This window comes from Mesoplodon densirostris, chromosome 8 (assembly GCF_025265405.1).
Source record: "Mesoplodon densirostris isolate mMesDen1 chromosome 8, mMesDen1 primary haplotype, whole genome shotgun sequence".
In the NCBI taxonomy this organism is placed as follows: Eukaryota; Metazoa; Chordata; class Mammalia; order Artiodactyla; family Ziphiidae; genus Mesoplodon; species Mesoplodon densirostris.
Genome location: NC_082668.1, coordinates 79049057 through 79068572, shown reverse-complemented (window position 1 = coordinate 79068572; position 19516 = coordinate 79049057). Strand labels below are relative to the sequence as shown.

The 19516-nt window shown below is 35.9% G+C and overlaps 2 protein-coding genes across 19 annotated transcripts in view; both read left to right on the top strand.

Moving 5' to 3' along the window:
• Positions 1 to 19516, top strand: part of BAZ2B (bromodomain adjacent to zinc finger domain 2B) — a 375982-nt gene that overhangs the window by 154293 nt on the left and 202173 nt on the right. For 17 of the 18 annotated variants that reach the window (XM_060105770.1, XM_060105769.1, XM_060105771.1 and 14 more), the window contains one exon: positions 13314 to 13356. The exons of the other annotated variant lie outside the window; for it this stretch is intronic. The gene's annotated coding sequence lies outside the window, so the exon portion shown is untranslated. The remainder of the gene's footprint in view (positions 1 to 13313; positions 13357 to 19516) is intronic. 18 annotated transcript variants of the gene reach the window in all.
• On the top strand, positions 606 to 1921 carry LOC132494882 (serine/threonine-protein phosphatase 2A catalytic subunit beta isoform-like). The gene has a single exon (XM_060106273.1). It carries the CDS (start codon positions 621 to 623, stop codon positions 1548 to 1550), a length of 930 nt encoding a protein of 309 aa, XP_059962256.1. The 5' UTR covers positions 606 to 620; the 3' UTR covers positions 1551 to 1921.

Genomic DNA, 19516 nt, shown 5'->3' with positions numbered 1-19516 from the left:
AACATGTAGAATACTGCTCTGCATTGTCCATATCTTATCCTTGAATTAAACTTATGTGTGACATACTTGAACCATGCTGTTTTAGCTGCTAAAATGCTCTCTGGTATGATGGCAGTGGCCAATCTCTGAGGGAAGTTAAAGAAATAGTTCTTCAAAACTCATTATTTGGGAATTCCCTGGTGATCCAGGGGTTAGGACTCCATGCTCTCAGTGCCGGTGGCCAGGGTTCAATGCCTGGTTGGGGAACTAGGATCCCACAAGCCATGTGGCATGGCCAAAACACACACAAACAAAAAAACACACAAAGGGGAGGCGGCGGTGGCAGGTGCCCATCGTCCGGCGGGAGCTGCGCGGAAGCCCCGCACCTCCCCGCGCCCTTCACCGACTCCTGGGGCGCGCGGCCCGACGGGCCAGGGCGGGCAGGGGTCTCCTGGAGGCCCTGCGCCCGGAGCCGCCCGCGGGGCTTGGGCGGGGCGCGAGGTCGCGCTCCCCGGCTCCTTCCTCTCCCGCTGGGAGCTGGCGGCGGCGGCGGCGCCGGGCGAGGGGAGCGGCGCCCGGGGCTGGGGCGCGCGGGGGCGGGGAGGGGGGCGGGAGGCAGCGGGGGAGGGACTCGGGCCACCATGGACGACAAGGCGTTCACCAAAGAGCTGGACCAGTGGGTCGAGCAGCTGAACGAGTGTAAACAACTGAACGAGAACCAGGTGCGGACGCTGTGCGAAAAGGCTAAGGAAATCTTAACAAAAGAATCAAATGTGCAAGAGGTCCGTTGTCCTGTTGCCGTCTGTGGAGATGTGCATGGTCAATTCCATGATCTTATGGAACTCTTTAGAATCGGTGGGAAGTCACCAGATACAAACTATCTATTCATGGGTGACTATGTAGACAGAGGTTATTATTCTGTGGAGACTGTGACTCTTCCTGTGGCATTAAAGGTGCGTTATCCAGAACGTATTACAATATTGAGAGGAAACCACGAAAGCCGACAAATTACCCAAGTATATGGCTTTTATGATGAATGTCTGCGAAAGTATGGGAATGCCAATGTTTGGAAATACTTTACAGATCTGTTTGACTATCTGCCACTTACCGCTTTAGTAGATGGACAGATATTCTGCCTCCATGGTGGCCTCTCCCCATCCATAGATACACTGGATCATATAAGAGCCCTGGATCGTTTACAAGAAGTTCCACATGAGGGCCCAATGTGTGATCTGTTATGGTCAGATCCAGATGATCGTGGTGGGTGGGGTATTTCACCACGCGGTGCTGGCTACACATTTGGACAAGATATTTCTGAAACATTTAACCATGCCAGTGGTCTCACACTGGTTTCTCGTGCTCACCAACTTGTAATGGAGGGATACAATTGGTGTCACGATCGGAATGTGGTTACCATTTTCAGTACGCCGAATTACTGCTATCGTTGTGGGAACCAGGCTGCTATCATGGAATTAGATGACACTTTGAAGTATTCCTTCCTTCAGTTTGACCCAGCACCTCGTCGTGGAGAGCCTCATGTGACCCGGCGCACCCCAGACTACTTTCTGTAAATTCCTCCTGGGAAAACCTGCCTTTGTATGTGGAAGTATACCTGGCTTTTAAAAATATATATATTTAGAAACAAAACAAAGAAAAGCAACAGTAATCTATGTGTTTCTGTAACAAACTGGGATCTGTCTTGGCATTAAACCATATCATGGACCAAACTGTGCCATACTAATGATGAGCATTTAGCACAACTTGAGACTGAAATTAGTTCTACACTATGTTCTAGATCGGTCGGTCTTAACAGTTTGCCTGCTGTGTTTGTAGTAACCATTTTCCTTGGGACTGTTCAAGCAAAAAAGGTAACTAACTCCATCTCCTTTTGCACTTACTTGGAAATTTTAGTTAGAGTGTTTAACTGGCATGGATTAATAGGGTTGGATTTATATATTTTTTAAAAATTCACAAGCTAACTTCCACTTAATTCATTACGGTGTATTTTATTGAAATGTATAATTAACTGAAAAAAAGATTCTTGGGAGTACATTGTCAAAACATTTAAAGAGATTTCCCTTCCTTTAAACTAAATTACTATTTTATGTTGATCTGCATATTTCTGTATATTTGTCATGACAGTGCTTGCATTCTATTTGGTGTACTGAGCAAATAAACCTTCCATTTTAAACAAAAAAACACAAAAACACAAAAAACTCACTATTTTGTTTATTGCTGGAATATTTTTGACCACTCAATAGAACAACTTTCCTCAGGTCACAGTAACAAAAAGAGCTGTGCTTTCTTTAAGAAAATTATTTCTTTTCACTTTATGAGTACTGTGAATAATATATACAAGCAAAAGCTGCATATGACAATCATTTCTTCTTTGCATTGGTTATCAGGAAACTCAAAGACATATATTTCATCCTTCAGCAACAAAGAGTACAGGGCCTTATGGCATGCAGTTTTGAAACTAACCTCTTGGCCTGATCTCATTTTTTTCACTCTCAGGTTCTTATTTGTATTATGGATATTATGTATCTTATTAGTAGCTTACCTCATCTTAGTTTATTACCTCATATTTTAGAACAGGACAGGGTATAAAAATATACAGAGATAAAGGATGTTATAATTAGAGGGAAAAAAGCCTGAAATGCAAATGTGTTTGAGAAACTTATCTAGATTAATTTACCCTCATATGTAATTAGTGACTGTCTTTATAACTTTCAAATTCTTTATAACTATCTAAGTTTTAACTTTTTTAAGGAGGCAGGGGAAAATGGTAGGAAGTAATAAGCAAAAAGAATGGAACTTTGGAAATGATGAACATTTGTATAAATGATTGATAAACATTTGTATAAATGATTGATAATTGTATAAAATGATTGATAATATCAATATAATGATTGATAATATGGTAATATGAATTGTTTTCTGTTTTGAATAGGGTGATAAGTTATAGAATAGGATGGTGCTGGAAATCCAAAAGTGGAAATAGGTCAATACAGAGGAGGCAGGGGAAAATGGTAGGAAATAATAAGCAAAAAGAATGGAACTTTGGAAATTATAAACATTCGTATAAATGATTGATAATATGAATTGCTTTCTGTTTTGAATAGAGTGTTATAGTATAGGATGGTGCTGGAAATCCAAAAGTGGAAATAGGTCAGTACAGAGGAGGGAAAAGGGAAAATACAGTGGAGATGTTTTCTGAAATTGCTGGCTGTACTTTCTGTCTAACATTGATCCTATTTAAGCCCCACTGTGCCTAATCAAATAAGAGCTGTGTATGGCATTATTTTTATACTGTGCAGCTGCATGTGTATAGCTTAGAAGGACATTGCTGTCACATCATAAAATATGTCAACATTGCTTTCATATTTTTAACATGGCAGCCTCTATTACAAAATAATATTGTTTCTAAAGGATTTTTAATTTAATTATATGTGGTATTTTCCCCTATCATTTTTAATATAGTTTCCATAGAATTATTAAATTAGTTCATATCTTTATTATCTTTGCATTTCTAGCAGCGAGGACAGATTTATACGTTTATTAAGTGCTTAGTAATCATTGATTTTGCTTTTGTAATTTTTCCTATCAGCATTTTTTCCTTCCCTAAATCTATCTCATCAGCATATAAACATGCTGTAGTATTCCTCCATCTTAATACAAAAACCTTTCAAGGGCCTCCCTGGTGGCGCAAGTGGTTGAGAGTCCGCCTGCCGATGCAGGGGATACGGGTTCGTGCCCCGGTCTGGGAGGATCCCATATGCCGCGGAGCGGCTGGGCCCGTGGGCCATGGCCGCTGAGCCTGCGCGTCCGGAGCCTGCGCGTCCGGAGCCTGTGCTCCGCAGCGGGGGAGGCCACAACGGTGAGAGGCCCGCATGCCGCAAAAAAAAAAAAAAAAAAAAAAACCTTTCAAGGTCCCACATCCCTCTCAAGCTACAGTGCTGTTTCTCTACAGTTTTTTATAGCAAAACCCCTTCAAAGAGTTGTCCAGGGGCTTCCCTGGTGGCGCAGTGGTTGAGAGTCCGCCTGCCGATTCAGGGGACACGGGTTCGTGCCCCGATCCTGGAAGATCCCACATGCCGCGGAGCGGCTGGGCCCGCGAGCCATGGCCGCGGAGCCTGTGTGTCCGGAGCCTGTGCTCCGCAACGGGAGAGGCCACAGCAGTGAGAGGCCCGCGTACAGCAAAAAAAAAAAAAAAAAAAAAAAGAGTTGTCCATATATGCTGCTTCTACATACTCATTGCACTTTCTCCGCTTTACTTATCCTATTCAGTGCTTTTGTCCACACCACTCTGATGACAACATTCGTGTCATGGGCACCAGTGAAGTTTATCTCGCTAAATCCAATGGTCATTTCTCAGGCCTTAGGTTAAGTGTTTTCCCAGCAGCACTGTCACAGTCAGTCATGTCATTTTCTCTTTTCTGAAACTTTTCACTTGGGTACTTTGCCAAAACCAAATTCTTGATTTCTTTAAACTATCACTGTTGCCATCACCACTTATTCCTACCCAAGTCTTCTCCATCTCATCCATGTTGTTACTAATAAATGCTTTTAAGTGGCATTTTTTTCATCAAGTACACAGCAATTAATTGGATCTGAGCCTTACACCTCTTTTTCATCTGTATGCCTCAAAAAATTTTATAAGCATAATAAACTAAAACTTCACAACATCCTTGTGAAGTAGATAATTATGGCATGGCAAACTGCTGTACTAAGAGATTGCCTAAGGTATCTTATGCATGTGTGCCAAAACTTTGAAAGTGGACCAGGGTAATGTAGTCCCTGTTGACAGCATTAGACCAGATTTCTTTTTTATGATGAAATCATTCTAAGAATTCTCAGGAAAAGTACAATAGTAGTAATGATTACTTAATATCCCTAAATATTCATAGCAAAGTTCTTTTAATAGAAAAGAATAGAATGTGTATTATCTGAAATCTAGTATTTATTAGTGATGGCAACTTTGTTATATCTAATGAAATATATTTTTTTGATTGTATGTTGTTAGATTGCTTAATTGCTTCACCAAGTCTTCATAGCCATAATCTGAACTGGATCTTTGAAGGTTTGGAGTGGAATCGTTTCATTTAAGTCTTTTAGCTATGGTACATGTAACCTTTATAAAACTATGAGCTTTATGTTTGTCTTGATTGCTAGCCTGTTCAAGTAAAGTGGTTTTTTTCAAGACAGTCTTATCAGTGGCAAATTATTCATTTGGCATTTGTTGACAAGACTGAGATGGACTCTAATTTAGATAAAAACTAAAATTTCCGGGCCTCCCTGGTGGCGCAAGTGGTTGAGAGTCCGCCTGCCGATGCAGGGGATACGGGTTCGTGCCCCGGTCTGGGAGGATCCCATATGCCGCGGAGCGGCTGGGCCCGTGAGCCATGGCCGCTGAGCCTGCGCGTCCGGAGCCTGCGCGTCCGGAGCCTGTGCTCCGCGACGGGGGAGGCCACAACAGTGAGAGGCCCGCATACCGCAAAAAAAAAAAAACAAAAAAAAAAACTAAAATTTCCCCAAAATTTATATTCAAATAATATATTTTAGTTTAGTTAATAGTAATTCCTAAAGGCTTTACCTCTCTATTGCTACAATTTGAGTTGAATTCCCTAAAAAACTTATAGTTAGAGAAATAAAAATACAGCCAAAACAGCATATAATTTTTCTCAAGTGAAGCCCTTCATTATATTACTTCATCCAAGTGATTAGTTCATTTTTGGATATTGTGTATATATTAGCCTCAAGAGTGTTTCAACACCTCTTGACAATGCTACCACTTTCTTCCTCTACTGGATGCCCATTTATGGCTCTAAAGCAGAAACCCATGAAGAGGGAGTAAAGATTTTGAGAGGTACTAATTAGTGTTGAAAGAATAGGGTGGTAAACTTTAGAAAAACACACAGCTTTATATATACTTAAATTAAAAAACCATTCACCAAGTTTAATAGCCAGTTGTGCTTTGTTTGCATGGTTTTTATTATCAGCAAAATTATAAAGTTGCCATCTGAGCTCTAGCTAAACTTCATTGCAGTAAGGCTTATGTTAGTTGTCTAAACATTTTGTAAGTTAACCTGTGGGAATTATAACTCTTCTAGAGAAGTTTCATTCACACAGAACAGTAAGGACAAGTGTTGCAAATGAAGGATATGATATATTTTGAGGGAATGACAGCTTTTTGTAGTAAGGATAGTGAAATTATTGATATATTTTAGTAATTTATGGAAATGTAATTTTATTTTATAAGAAATGTAAAATCACTGATAATACAGGAAGTGCTGTTTTATTTTATTTTATATTTATTTTTTATTGAAGTATAGTTGATTTACAATGTTGTGATAGTTTCTGGTGTACAGCAAAGTGTACATATAGATTATTTTCCATTATAGGTCATTACAAGATATTGAGTATACTTCCCTGTGCTATACAGTAGGACCATATTTATCTATTTTACATATACTAGTGTGTATCTGTTAATCCCAAACTCCTAATTTATCCCTCTCCCCTCTTTCTTGTTTGGTAACCATACGTTTGTTTTCTATGTCTATGGGTCTATTTCTGTTTTGCAAGTAAGTTCATTTGTATCATTTTTTTAGATTCCACTTATATAGATATATAAGTGATACCATATCATGTTTGTCTGACTTCACTTAGTATGATAGTCTCTAGGTCCATCCATGTTTCTGCAAATGGCATTATTTCATTCTTTTTTTAAAAAATAAATTTATTTATTTATGGCTGCGTTGGGTCTTTGTTGCTGCACGCAGGCTTTCTCTAGTTGAAGCAAGCAGGGTCAGCTCTTCGTTGCAGTGCGCAGGCTTCTCATTGCAGTGGCTTCTTTTGTTGCAGAGCACGGGCTCTAGGTGTGCAGGTTTCAGTAGTTGTGGCACATGGGCTGAGTAATTGTGGCTCACAGGCTCTAGAGCACAGGCTCAGTATTTGTTGGGCATGGGCTTAGTTGCTCCACGGCATGTGGGATCTTCCCGGACCAGGGCTCAAACCCGTGTCCCCTGCATTGGCAGGCAGATTCTTAACCACTGTGCCACCAGGGAAGTCCCTATTTTATTCCTTTTTATGGGTGAGTAGTATTCCGTTGTACATATGTACCACATATTCTTTATCCATTCATCTATAGATGGACATTTAGGTTGCTTCCATGTCTTGGCTATTGTAAATAGTGCTGCTGTGGACATTGGGGTGCATGTATCTTTTCAAATTAGAGTTTTCTCCAAGAAGTGCTTTTTTAAATGCCATCTGTTTATATTTGGTTTTACCAGAAGTAGTATTTAGTAGTTTAGTATGAAGTAGTTTAGCTGAAGAGAGTAGTAGTTTGGAAAGAGTGGCAAAAAGTTAGAACTGTGGTAAATCAGCTCTTTAAAAACTTAAAGAGATGTACAACTTTTCTGTTTCTGCTTTTGGTTTTCTTTAATACTTAAAGCAGTTCTCTTAAGGGGAAGCTCACTTTGTTTTAGGTTGTGATATGACAAAGTTTGGTGTTTTAAAATGAGAAACTATCATTTGTTTTATTTCTAGACTTCTCTTGGGAGGCTATAGAGTAATCACTTTTTAACGTCCTGGGTATCTCTAGTGTAGGTAGTGGGCTCTGGTTATTTTCTAACAGCAGGTGTTGAATTACAGTCGTCCCTTGGTATCTGGGAGGGATTGGATTAATTTGCATGGATTAATGTGCAGTGGCAGAAATCATTGGAACTCCAGCCTTCACAGCTTCTTTGAACATTAAGGGAAGATATAATATTTTACTGAATACCCTGCTTAGACCTACAGGGGAAACTGAGGACAGAAAGCATTCAGTGATTATTATGCACCAAAATACTGCTTGGAATTGGAACTATCCATTCAAGCTGCCTGTTTTCTTTCCTTCGATTTCTTCCCCCCATGAAATCAGAAAAACAACTTTTAGCCAGACACCAACATAGTCAACTGTTTGTATGGGTCAGGAAATGACTTCTATCACTTTAGAGCTTTGTTGCTTGTAGATAAAGTATCTAAATTGATTGGTGTTTTTATAATTTGACAAAACTGCTTAACAAAACTTCTATTAATGTTATATAAAGTCTTCCATTTATATGCCCACTCTAGACTAGACGGCAGGCTTCTTTCATACATACCATATTACGTGCTTAGTTAAATAAAACTCTTGTCTTGTTGTTAAAGCTTGCTCATGTTTTTTTCTTAAAACATAATAAGAAAGGGAAAATAATTGTTGGCAAAAGAGTTTCCCAAGGATCAGAACTATTAAAATTGTTAATAAAATAAATGTCTTTTTTTTTCTAAGTTCTGTTGAGGTTTTAGTCATACCAGTGCATGAATAAATGAAGTAAACCACTTCTACCCAGCTGATTTAGATTTAAATTTAAAGAGATTTAAAACTCAGTTCTCCAAAATCTAAGACTATTTCCTCTTATAAGCACTATGGTACATTAAGAATTCTGCAATAAAGTAAACCTTCTTTTCCACCCAACATAAACTTGAAAGTTATTTGAAGGTAAAATAATTTCCCTCCAAATTTAGAGCACTGTTCCTGAATGGAACATATTCTGCCCAACACAGTTGAGGGTTTTTTCCGTATGTCTAAAAAAAAAATAGAGAAAATATATTTTCAAATATTTTATGAGGGTCATTTACACTTTGATCTTAGTATAGTTTCAGAAATGCCTAGTTGTGCTAATATGGTAGTCACTAGCTGCATGTGGATACTTAAATTTAAATTTAAATTAGTTAATATTTAAAAGTCAGTTCCTGGGCCTCCCTGGTGGCGCAAGTGGTTGAGAGTCCGCCTGCCGATGCAGGGGATACGGGTTCGTGCCCCGGTCTGGGAGGATCCCATATGCCGCGGAGCGGCTGGGCCCGTGAGCCATGGCCGCTGAGCCTGCGCGTCCGGAGCCTGCGCGTCCGGAGCCTGTGCTCCGCAACGGGGGAGGCCACAACAGTGAGAGGCCCGCATACCGCAAAAAATAAATAAATAAATAAATAAAAGTCAGTTCCTTAGTCACACTAACCATATTACAGGTACTCAATAGCCACATTTGGCTAGGGGCTAGGTATCGGACAGTGCAGATAGTAAACTTTTCCATTATTGCATTAAGTTCCATTGCACAGCTCTGTATAGAATAGCGTTGTCCCTTGATATCAGTGGGGGATTGATTCTAGGACCTGCCACAGGTACCAAAATCTGTAGGTGCACAAGTCTCTTATATAAAGCAGCATAGTACAGTCAGGCTTCCCTTATCTGTGGGACCCACATCCCATGGATATTGATATGTAGTCCATTAGTGGTAGAGCACATTTTTACCAGTTTCTCCGGTTTTATAGATTCCTATTATTTACAAGTATCCTTCCCCCCTAAAGTATTGCTTATTGAAGCATGTGATTTTTTTCCTACCAAGTAATTTCCCCAAGTAATAAAAATAATAATAACAATAGACAGGATTTGAAATAGCTAGATGATGGTAGAAGCATGTTTAGATTTTTATAAAGTTTGTTATTGACCTTAAAAACTTATGCCAAATTGTGCCTAGTTGTGATTCTCTAAAAAGAGAATGATAAAGACAGAATTTCCATGTCTACAATCCAATATTGCAACACTGAAATAGCCTACCAGTAGCATATGGTTTATGAGATTACTTTTCATATGTAAATTTTAGAGATAATTTTTATTATATAACCACACCTTGAAATGAGCAGAGAACACAGACAAAACATTAAACTGATATATAAATTAATGATTAAATATTTTACTATTACTTTAAATGAATTTTAGGGTTAATTAGCATATATTTCCATGCTCAGATTGAATAGAGTGGGAAAAGCCAGTAGATTTTTTATTCATTTATTCCTTTGAATCTTTTCAATAAGCTTGGTAGGATAAATATCCTTACGTTGTATATATTGAAACTTATGTAAGGTTGTCAAGTGAAGGTAAAGTCTTGAGTATGCTAAAATTGATTAGATAAGGAAAGACTTTTTCCATTTGGGGGCAGAGGAAGAAGAAAAATAGAGATAGTTACATGCTAATTACTGGAAACATAGTAAATATAGTTGGTAAACTGGTAAATATAGTTGAGATTTTCTCTGTGCGTATTTACTAAGATGGTGTCTGGTAGGGGAAAAGTACATAACCAATACATTAGTTGAATTATGTTTTCATAAAATGTAATATTACTTTTTATATGTCTGATTTGAATATATTTCCTAGTTTCAAGATGGTTTTAAAGAATTACATTTTCATTGTAAAAGCCACCCAGGATTTTTATGAGAAGCCCTAAGATTTGTCTGACTTTAACCTCTAGTGTCGTCTTAATTTCATGTATTTTTTTTCCTCATGCATTTGCCAAATATCCAGTAAGTTATGTGTAAAAATTGCTACCATGATGAAGGAATGCCTTTACTAGGCTTTTATACTCTAAGGATTAGGGCTTTAAATCAAGTATGCATTTTAAATTATAGATTTAGTCTTAATTATCTTGTTTTTGTCCAAGAAAATAAAAAATAAAATGGAACATTTATCTTTTTATTCAGTTACTTATATTATTTGAATGTAACTATTTAAAAATATTTAATAGCTTTTTAAATTACAGAGTTTTATAGAAAGTATATTTGTTTCTTTCACAAGCCTTTTTATTGACTCTTTACAATCACAAGCCTGTTTTTTTTTTGTATTGATTGAAGTTGAAAGCATAATGCTAGGAAGGAGTTCACTGAAGGCAGGTCTTTGGATACAGAGAGTAATGCATTCCATCTATGTAGCCTTTTTCTGATCTGATTTGATATGGTGGGAACATAGATAATTTGGAGAGAATAAGTTTCCGGTCTTATATTCTTTTATGCCTCCATGCATCATTTAAAGCTAACACGTTCTCCTCCTTAGAAATCTTTCCTCTTTTGCCTTCAGTGTATTTTCCATTTCTCTATTTCTTGGACTTAAAACATAACAAAACACCATACAGTGTCACCTCTCTTGCTTCCCATGAGCCTTATTTATAGGTATCCCCCAAATTCTGTTGGATAGTCTTGTCTTTTCTTTATATTCATTCCCTTGGTAAACTCACCCACTCTCTTGGCTTGAATTGTACTTTTTATATGACTGATTTTTAAACCTTGGACTATTCTAAATCCCAATATCTACCGTTGTTGAGAAGCGTCTCCATTTGAATAGCCTGTGGTAACACTGGGCTTACTTACTGTCCAAAATAAAAGTCACTCCACCCTACCACTACAGGTTTCTTTCATTGTGTCCCTGGTAATCTTTCTCTGCTGTCCTCGTTCCTGTACTTAATTTAGCATGAAGTCCTCTTGTTTCTCCATGTAAGATGTATCTTGGTTTTCCCATTCTCTCTGTACTCACCTGCACTATCCAGACCCTCATTGTATCACACCTGTTAACTCACTACAACCACTTTCACACCAACCCCGCTTTGCCTCTTTTTTTTTTTCTCTCGAGCTTCCCAAAATCTCCCTGCAGTGACTTTTTAAAATGTATACAAAGTTGTTAATGCATATTTTCCTTAAATAGAAATTGTAAGCATTTTTATTTATATATCCCTCTGGGCATAGTGCTGGATGCAGTAGGAAATCAGTAAGTAATTGTTCACTCATTCATTCAGCAGCTCCTTCTTGAGTAGTTGTTGGCTTCCAGCTGTTATACTAGTGCTCCAGTGATCTTCTCTCATGCAGCTTACAGCTGAAAACAGTCTCTGGTGAGAAGAGAAGGCTTCTCTGAGGAGGTGGCATTTGTTATCAGACCTGAATGAAATGAGAAAGCCAGTACTGCAAAGATATGGGGAACAGTAGCTGCAGGCTGAGAGAACAGCAAATGTCAAGGTCCTGAAGAGGGACAAGTTTGGTATGTTTGGGGAGTGTCATAAAGGTCATGGTGACTGGAACATAGTAGAGAGGGAGTGACAGGAGATGTAGTCAGGAGACCAGGTGACAGAGGGACTAATAGGCCATGGTAGGTATTATGGATTTTATCCTAAGTGATGGAAAAGCCTTTGGACAGTTTTGAGTAAGAGAGTGTTGTGAGCTGATATATTTGTGGCGAAGTTAAGAATAGAAGTAGGGAGACTATAATAGTAATATTGGAGAGCAATATCTTGAACTAGTGAGGTAAAAAGCAGTAATAAGTGTTTTGAATTAAGGATAGAATGAGGAAGAATGGTTGAAAGGATAGATTGGATGGGAGGTGTGAGATAAAGGAACTAAGGAAAACTCAGTTCTGCATGCTTGGACAAGTCATGTATCCTCTCCAATATCTATTTTCCTGAGTATATAATGAGAAATACCTCTTTCCCACTTCTGTGAAGGAATTGTTATGAGGATCTGATGAAATAACACATGAAAGCTAATTATGAATCTTAAAACACCATTAACATTGTATTACTTTTTTTTTTTTTTTTTTTTTTTTTTTTGCGGTACGCGGGCCTCTCACTGTTGTGGCCTCTCGCGTTGCGGAGCACAGGCTCCGAACGCGCAGGCTCAGCGGCCATGGCTCACAGGCCCAGCCGCTCCGCGGCATGTGGGATCCTCCCAGACTGGGGCACGAACCCGTGTCCCCTGCATCGGCAGGCGGACTCTCAACCACTGCGCCACCAGGGAAGCCCTGTAGTACTTTTTAACACTAAACATTTAAAAGTTCACCTTAAATTAAATCATACCTTGCTAATTAAGAAATTTCTAATAGCTTAGATTTGACAGGAAACAGAACTCTAACTCATATATAGCTTAGGAAATAGTTTAACTTATAATTTCCCCTGGGTTTATAGTGTATAGTTCCTTTCCAATGATATTTTCAATCTTTAATAGTTTTGACACTGTTCTTAAGGATTAGCATGAAGCAATTTCTCCTATTAATTGATAATAAGTAGATCATGTTCTGGCCATAGACTGCACTGCTAATCTAATCATAGAGAAAAAGGTAGACAATACCTGGCTGTCTTTTGTTTTGTAGTATATTTAAGACACTGTGATTCTCCTCTCAGTAAATATTTGAAAACAAATAAAACTAAACCAAATGACCTATAGTTTATTTACTAATATGTTATATTATGTTAACCCTGGGGTGTTGTTGATTATAACAAAACGTAATTTACCATACTATAATAAGTAATGACCTATAAATAAACTCCAGGTGTTTTATGCTTATTTGTGTCATGCCAGTTGTACTTTTCCTGACAATTTTAGATTAATTTAAATATGACTTATGGCATCAGGAAAGACAAATATTCTAAACAAACTTTTTAGTTTCTGAAATTACTTACTCAAGTATGATTCAGCTGAATGCTATTTCTGTTTTCTTATTGCAGATTTCTCAACAGTTATGTCACAAGACTGACCACATTGATCACAGTAAGACTAAAATGATAATTAAGCTTTTAAGGATGTTTTGTTTTCTCTGAGAATGAGAATTAAGTTAGAAAATATTTATGATTTTAGATTGTTATTCTTTCTTTCAAGAGCCAAATGAATGTTTACATTTAATGATTCACATCTCACACTCTAGTTATTTAAATACTTCTTTAAATGATCTTAAAACATTTTAAATGAAAATTACACTTAATTTATAACTGAAATTATATGCCTAATTATACTAACATATTTCAGTGTGAATCATAATCTGAACATCATCTTTTTTAGTTTTTGTTTTTATTAAAATATGGCATTAAACATTTAAGGTGACTTCACATTAGGAAAAAAATTACAAAAATAAAATTACTTGGGACTGTAATCACATATTAAGGAAAGACTGTGAAAACAGCATTGAAAGGATTCTTAGACTTCTTGATTAAATTTTTCATTGATATTTAAATGATTTATAAACAGTCTTCCAAATATGGAGAGTTGTTGAAAAGGATAGTTCTCTTAAGAAACTGAACTTTTCCTCTTTAATTTTATTTAAAGTGTTAATTTCTACTGTGTATAAGGAAATATGTTACTTAAAGAAAAACTCTATCCAAGGCCTTGATCTACATTATTAGAAAATTCTAACTATTAAAATCTGAATTGCAGTAATGAAATTTTACAGCATTTTTGAAAACTCCTTTTAAGTAACAGAGGAAAAAAATTGAGTAAATTATTTACTCAGTTAATCTGCTTCTTAAATCCCGTTTTAATTGTTCATTAGAAGCAGTAATTATCAGAAATGTTATTCCGTGTATATAAAATCTTAATGTTTTAACATTTTTTTTGGAAAGCTGGTACATTTGTTAAATTTAACATTTTTCAGAGAGGCCAGAGACAGCTTTTATTTTATTTTTAAAGGCTTTATCATCATCATTGAGTCTACAGATGTATATGGCATGTTCATTTTCCTAAGGGAGCATTTTAGCTATCTCTGATTTGTTGCTCTTTGCTTGTTTGTTTTTCCTTAATCAGAACTTTATTGCCCTAAATGAATGGTTTACAACAAAATATTAACATATTTCTGTAGTAACCTTCTGTTTTGCATCTGATATTTTATAATCAAGGAAGTTAAAATTAGCATTGGATGAAAAAGGTTTTTTTTAAATTAAAAAATGCTAACTCTCAGTACATTTTTAGGGTAATATTAAGAGAACACTTAATTGCAACTGTTCTGAATTCAAGAATTTCAGGAAGAGAGGTGGTGTTCAATATTATCAGATGTTAAATAAGTTAAAAATTAAGAAGTATTCATTTGAGAGTTTCATAAGTGACTGATAATAGAAAACCTGTGTAATAATCTCCAGGTTGTGAGGCTTTCTCTAGCTCCTTGAGTCAAGAAGAGGGTAGATTTCATCACTGATTCAGGCTGAGAGTATTGAGAGAGTAGTTCAAGTGTTGACCATGGGACTGGAATAAAATGAGGCCAGGGAAGGGCTGATATATTCAGAGAAAATGGAGAAAGGACTAGTCAGAGGTAGATAAGCTGGTGAAATGAGATGATAAAGAACTAAAAGAGTAGAATGCTGTGGTTAGGAAGGGGCTATTATAGATTGTTTCAGAGCTGGAGCTGGAGTATTCATATATAATATATACCTTGTATATTTTTTTCTTCAGAAATTTTCAGAACTCAGGAGAATTTCTGTTTTTACTCCTTATGTTACATTTCTCTGAAGTGTCAAGATCTTCTAAATGATCTCTTTTCCTCTTGGCCATCATCAATTCTGTTGAAGCCTATATGTGATCCTCAGTTGAACTTTATTAAAGCGTTGCTCTGATTCTTTCATTTCTCTACCTGAAGATGTTTAGTGACTTTCCACTTCTTATCAGATCAAATTCAGGCTTTCTAACTTGGTATTCAAGACCCCTCCTTAGTTTGGCTCTAACATATTTCCCAGACAAATATCCTATTATTCAAGAAGAAGAACCCTACATTCTATACAATGTGAACTACATACTCCACCTTGAGTATACATTTTGTCTCCATACTTACATTCATGTCATTCCCTTTTCCTAGAATATCCTTTTTCCTTTTCAGGCTTTTGTTTCTCCTGTTGAAATCAAACCTCCCTTCTAATGCCCTGTATACATGTAATCATCTCTTTGAGGCCTTCCCTAATGATCCTAATTGAAAGTGATTCTCCCTCCTTAGTAGTCTGGTGATGCTTAATTTTTATTATTCTTATGTAACTGATAACATATATTCCCTTGTATTCTGCATATTTTAATATGTATTTTCCAATTGTACTCAGCAAATGAGTATTTAGCAAATGTTGCTAGTAATCATAAATACCCCAGAAAGAACTAAATTAATTAGTATCTTTAGTTTTCTTATATTAAAATTGAAACAAGGATATTAATACATGCATATCCAAAATTGAACCGGAAGCAGGGTAGTTAGGAAAGAACATAGGTTTTAGAACCAGAGCAAATTCAAGTACTGATGCCACTGTATACTGTGTATATGACCTTTAGCAAGTCAGCCTCTTTGTGCCTCAGTATCTGCAGAAAATGATTTATGCATATATTTAAAAGGATTTTTATAAATATTAGTTACCTTTCTTCCCTCTTACTTGTTTAATGTTATGGTTTACTCCTTTATTGATATGAGAGGGGTAGGACATCAACTATAAAGATGAGAGATATATCCAAATTTACCTTACTTACACATTGTGATCCTTTCATCTGTACGTTTTAATGTATGGATTTTTACTTTCTACATTACATATAATAATGATAATTTTGTTGACTTACATAAGTTCCAGCAAGGAGGCTGATTAGATCTATTGATACAATGGGCTTTTTTGGGGTGGGGAGAGTCAGACCTCACTAGAATACCAGTATCTTAAAAGGCCAGAATGAACTTTAGAAAAGTTTAGGTTGTGCTACATTCCCCTTATATAACAGATGAGGAAACCAACATCCAGAGAATTTGAAGGGAAGTAACATGCATAATGGTTAAGAAGAGGAACTGGGTCAGAAAAATCTTTAAGTTTGTGCTGTAATATTTATATAGCTGTTTTGATCTTGAGTCAGTTACATAGTCTAAGAGCCAGTTTTTTTCTCTCTAAAGCAGAGTAATGTTTATACTTCAGGAGTGTTGTGAATATTAAACAAAAAATGCTTATAATAAAAGCGCAGCACAGAGGCTGACATGGGAAATTCTGTTGACCCCTTGTCATAGTCATCATCATCTATCTGTAAAGTTACTTGCCCAAAGTCACATAGTGTGAGATCTTGATCCAAACCTGGTTTTGCTTTATTCTATTATAATTTTTACTTCTGTTTCGTGATCACCTCTTAATTGATTAAAAATCTCTGAATGGCATTTGTAGGAAGTATAATAAAATAACTCATAGACTTTTTTCTTCTCAAATCTCCCCAAATCCTCTATCCTCTCTGAGAGTATTCATGCAATTTTGCTTACGTGCAGTTTTGTTTATATGTAATTTTATTAATACAGTGGCTATATTTTATTTTAAATATTCTTATTTAACATTTTGCTTCATATTTAGTAACTTGTTACAAAGCAACTTTTAAAATAAAGTGGCTTTTCCTGTTTTTATTAAAATTTCTTTTTTTCCTTTGGTAATTTTATTGTGAATCTTATTTAAATTTCATAGAGATTTATCTCTACCAATAGAAATATTTAACTTAAAAATTCAAATTTAGAAGAAATTACTATATAATTTTACAGTGTACACACTATTAGAAATATTGGTGTTAGACAGTAAATTTTAAATGTCAGTTAGGTACCTACCACAGATAAGATATAAACAAGCATGGCAATGACTGATTCTTGTACCCTAATATCAATTTTCTCCGTCTACTAGTTTTGTTCCCAGCCTATCACTACCTGGAATAAAAATATCACTTTCAGTCTCTCTTACAGCTAAATGTGGTCATGTGACTGAGTTTTGGCTAGAGATACATAAGCAGTAGTACTGTGTGCACCTTGAAGAAAGTATTGTTAAAGGAAGGTGGGCACACCCTATTTTTCGCCCTTCCTCCATGCTTGCTGAGATGTGGGCATGATAATTGGACAATGAGTGGAAACCACAAGCTATGAACGGGCAAAGCAATAAGATGGAAAGTCCCTGATCACTTCAGGGTGTCACCCTGCCCGCACTGACCTGTCTACATCTTTGACTTGACTGAGATAAACTTCTATCTTGTAAGACACTTGAGTTTTGGCTTTCTGTCACTCGTGACCAAAATTAATCCTGATTACATCAAGATAATTTTACAAAGTTTATGTCATTGTTTAAATGTCTTTGATTTGTTTACATTTCATTTATTTTTCTTGGACTCTGTTGTCACTTTTTTGATAGCTTCAATTTTAGGAGGAGAATACAAAAAGGAATGATTCACTCACTCTGTCTAGGAGAGGAGACTAGGGAAGTTTTTAAAGAGAGGGGAGACATTTAGGCTAGATTTTTGAGATATGAGTTAGAAGAGAATCCAGAAAGAAAATAGGCATATAGATTGGAAAGAACATATGTTCAGGGACATGCAACTATTTTAGTTAAATATTGTTGAAATGTAAAATTTGAGGAAGTAAATGAGCCTAAAGGTCAGATCTTATAGGAATTTACAAACCAAGAAGTTTGGTAAGTGCTAAGTACCTGGCAAAGTTTCTTTTAATGTTAATAATTTTAATATGACTTATGGTTTTAACATTAAATATTTTTAAAAGAAATATATTTTTATACAAGCGTTTAGGAAGGAAGAACAAAACTATTATTTATTTATTCACGGATTAAGATACTAGGTGATTTATATTTGAGCCTTTAACAATTTTAGAAGACATATTATTACATTTTACAGATGGCTAAACTGAGACTCAGAAGAGTCAAGTGTCTTTCCCAGTGTGGTAGTTAAGTCGTTATTTGGAAAGTACAAAAATCAACCATTTAAGAACAAGTCTGCTATGTGTTGTCTGACCTTTATTTTTCTACTTTTCTAATACCAAAAAGAGAGTTATGGTCAAATTTAAAATATCTTTGGTAAAATATAATAACAGTGATCAAACCAGAAGTAAAGTCTATATAAGAATTTCCATATTTACGCCAATGAATACATCTAATATATTAAATTTTAAAAATCTAATATCTTAAAGTTATAAACTAGTAAACATTTTGTTTTCTAGAGTCTGAATTGTGAAGAGTATCTTCAAAGTTAGTGTATAGCAGCCATTTAAATTACTTCATACAAATCAAATTTCCATTGCTATTCCTAAATGTATATTTGGATAAAAGAAACCTCCATCTCCTATTGCACCTCACCAAAAAGTTGCACTGTTTTAACATTAATGCAGCTAAAAGCATGCATGGTGTTCTTAGTATGAGTACCTATAGATAGAACTGACACCCTGCTGCAGAGACCCAACTGAACTTCTTTGAACAAGTAAAAGTATATAATGTTACACACTTGTTTGGTTTAAAGATTAGTTCTTATCTAATAACTCTAAATGAGCTACTATTTAATAAATCTGCCTAAAAATAAAAAATACAGTAACCTAAAAAAAAATACAGTAACCTTAATATATCTTAGAAATAATTATAGAGGCATGAGAGAATATAAAAGAAAAACTAATTTTCTAATTTGGTTTGGTGTTTTTTAATTGTAATCAGCAAAAGAGTCTAGCACCTAGACCACTAGGTCAGTATTTTATGAATTAAAGTGACTTGAAAGTTAATCTGGTTAATACATTATTCTTTTCCCCTCACACTTTCTAGAACATCAATGCACACATCTGCTGTGAGATGTACATTCATTGAAATGTTAGTCAAGGAGTAGACAAACTACAAGTACAGTCTACAGAAACTGTTTTAGGGATGAGAAGAGGGTGTTATAGACTGAGTTATGGGATTATGATATTTGACTCTTCATTCCTTTTCTATAAATACACAAATGAAAAACTGGAGGAGAAAATATTTTGATATAAATGGAAAAATTCTTATTGTATTCATCAAAAGGATACCTAAAATTAGCATGTCATAGATGTTTTAAAAAATCTGACTAATACAAATATTCCTGATGCTCTCCTTATGTGAGTATATTTAAAAAACATTGCATCAATAGGTACATTTCCATCATAATATAAGAT

Excerpts from the sequence above, each read along its gene's own strand:
- LOC132494882 (XM_060106273.1), top strand. The coding sequence starts at position 621 with ATGGACGACAAGGCGTTCACCAAAGAGCTGGACCAGTGGGTCGAGCAG.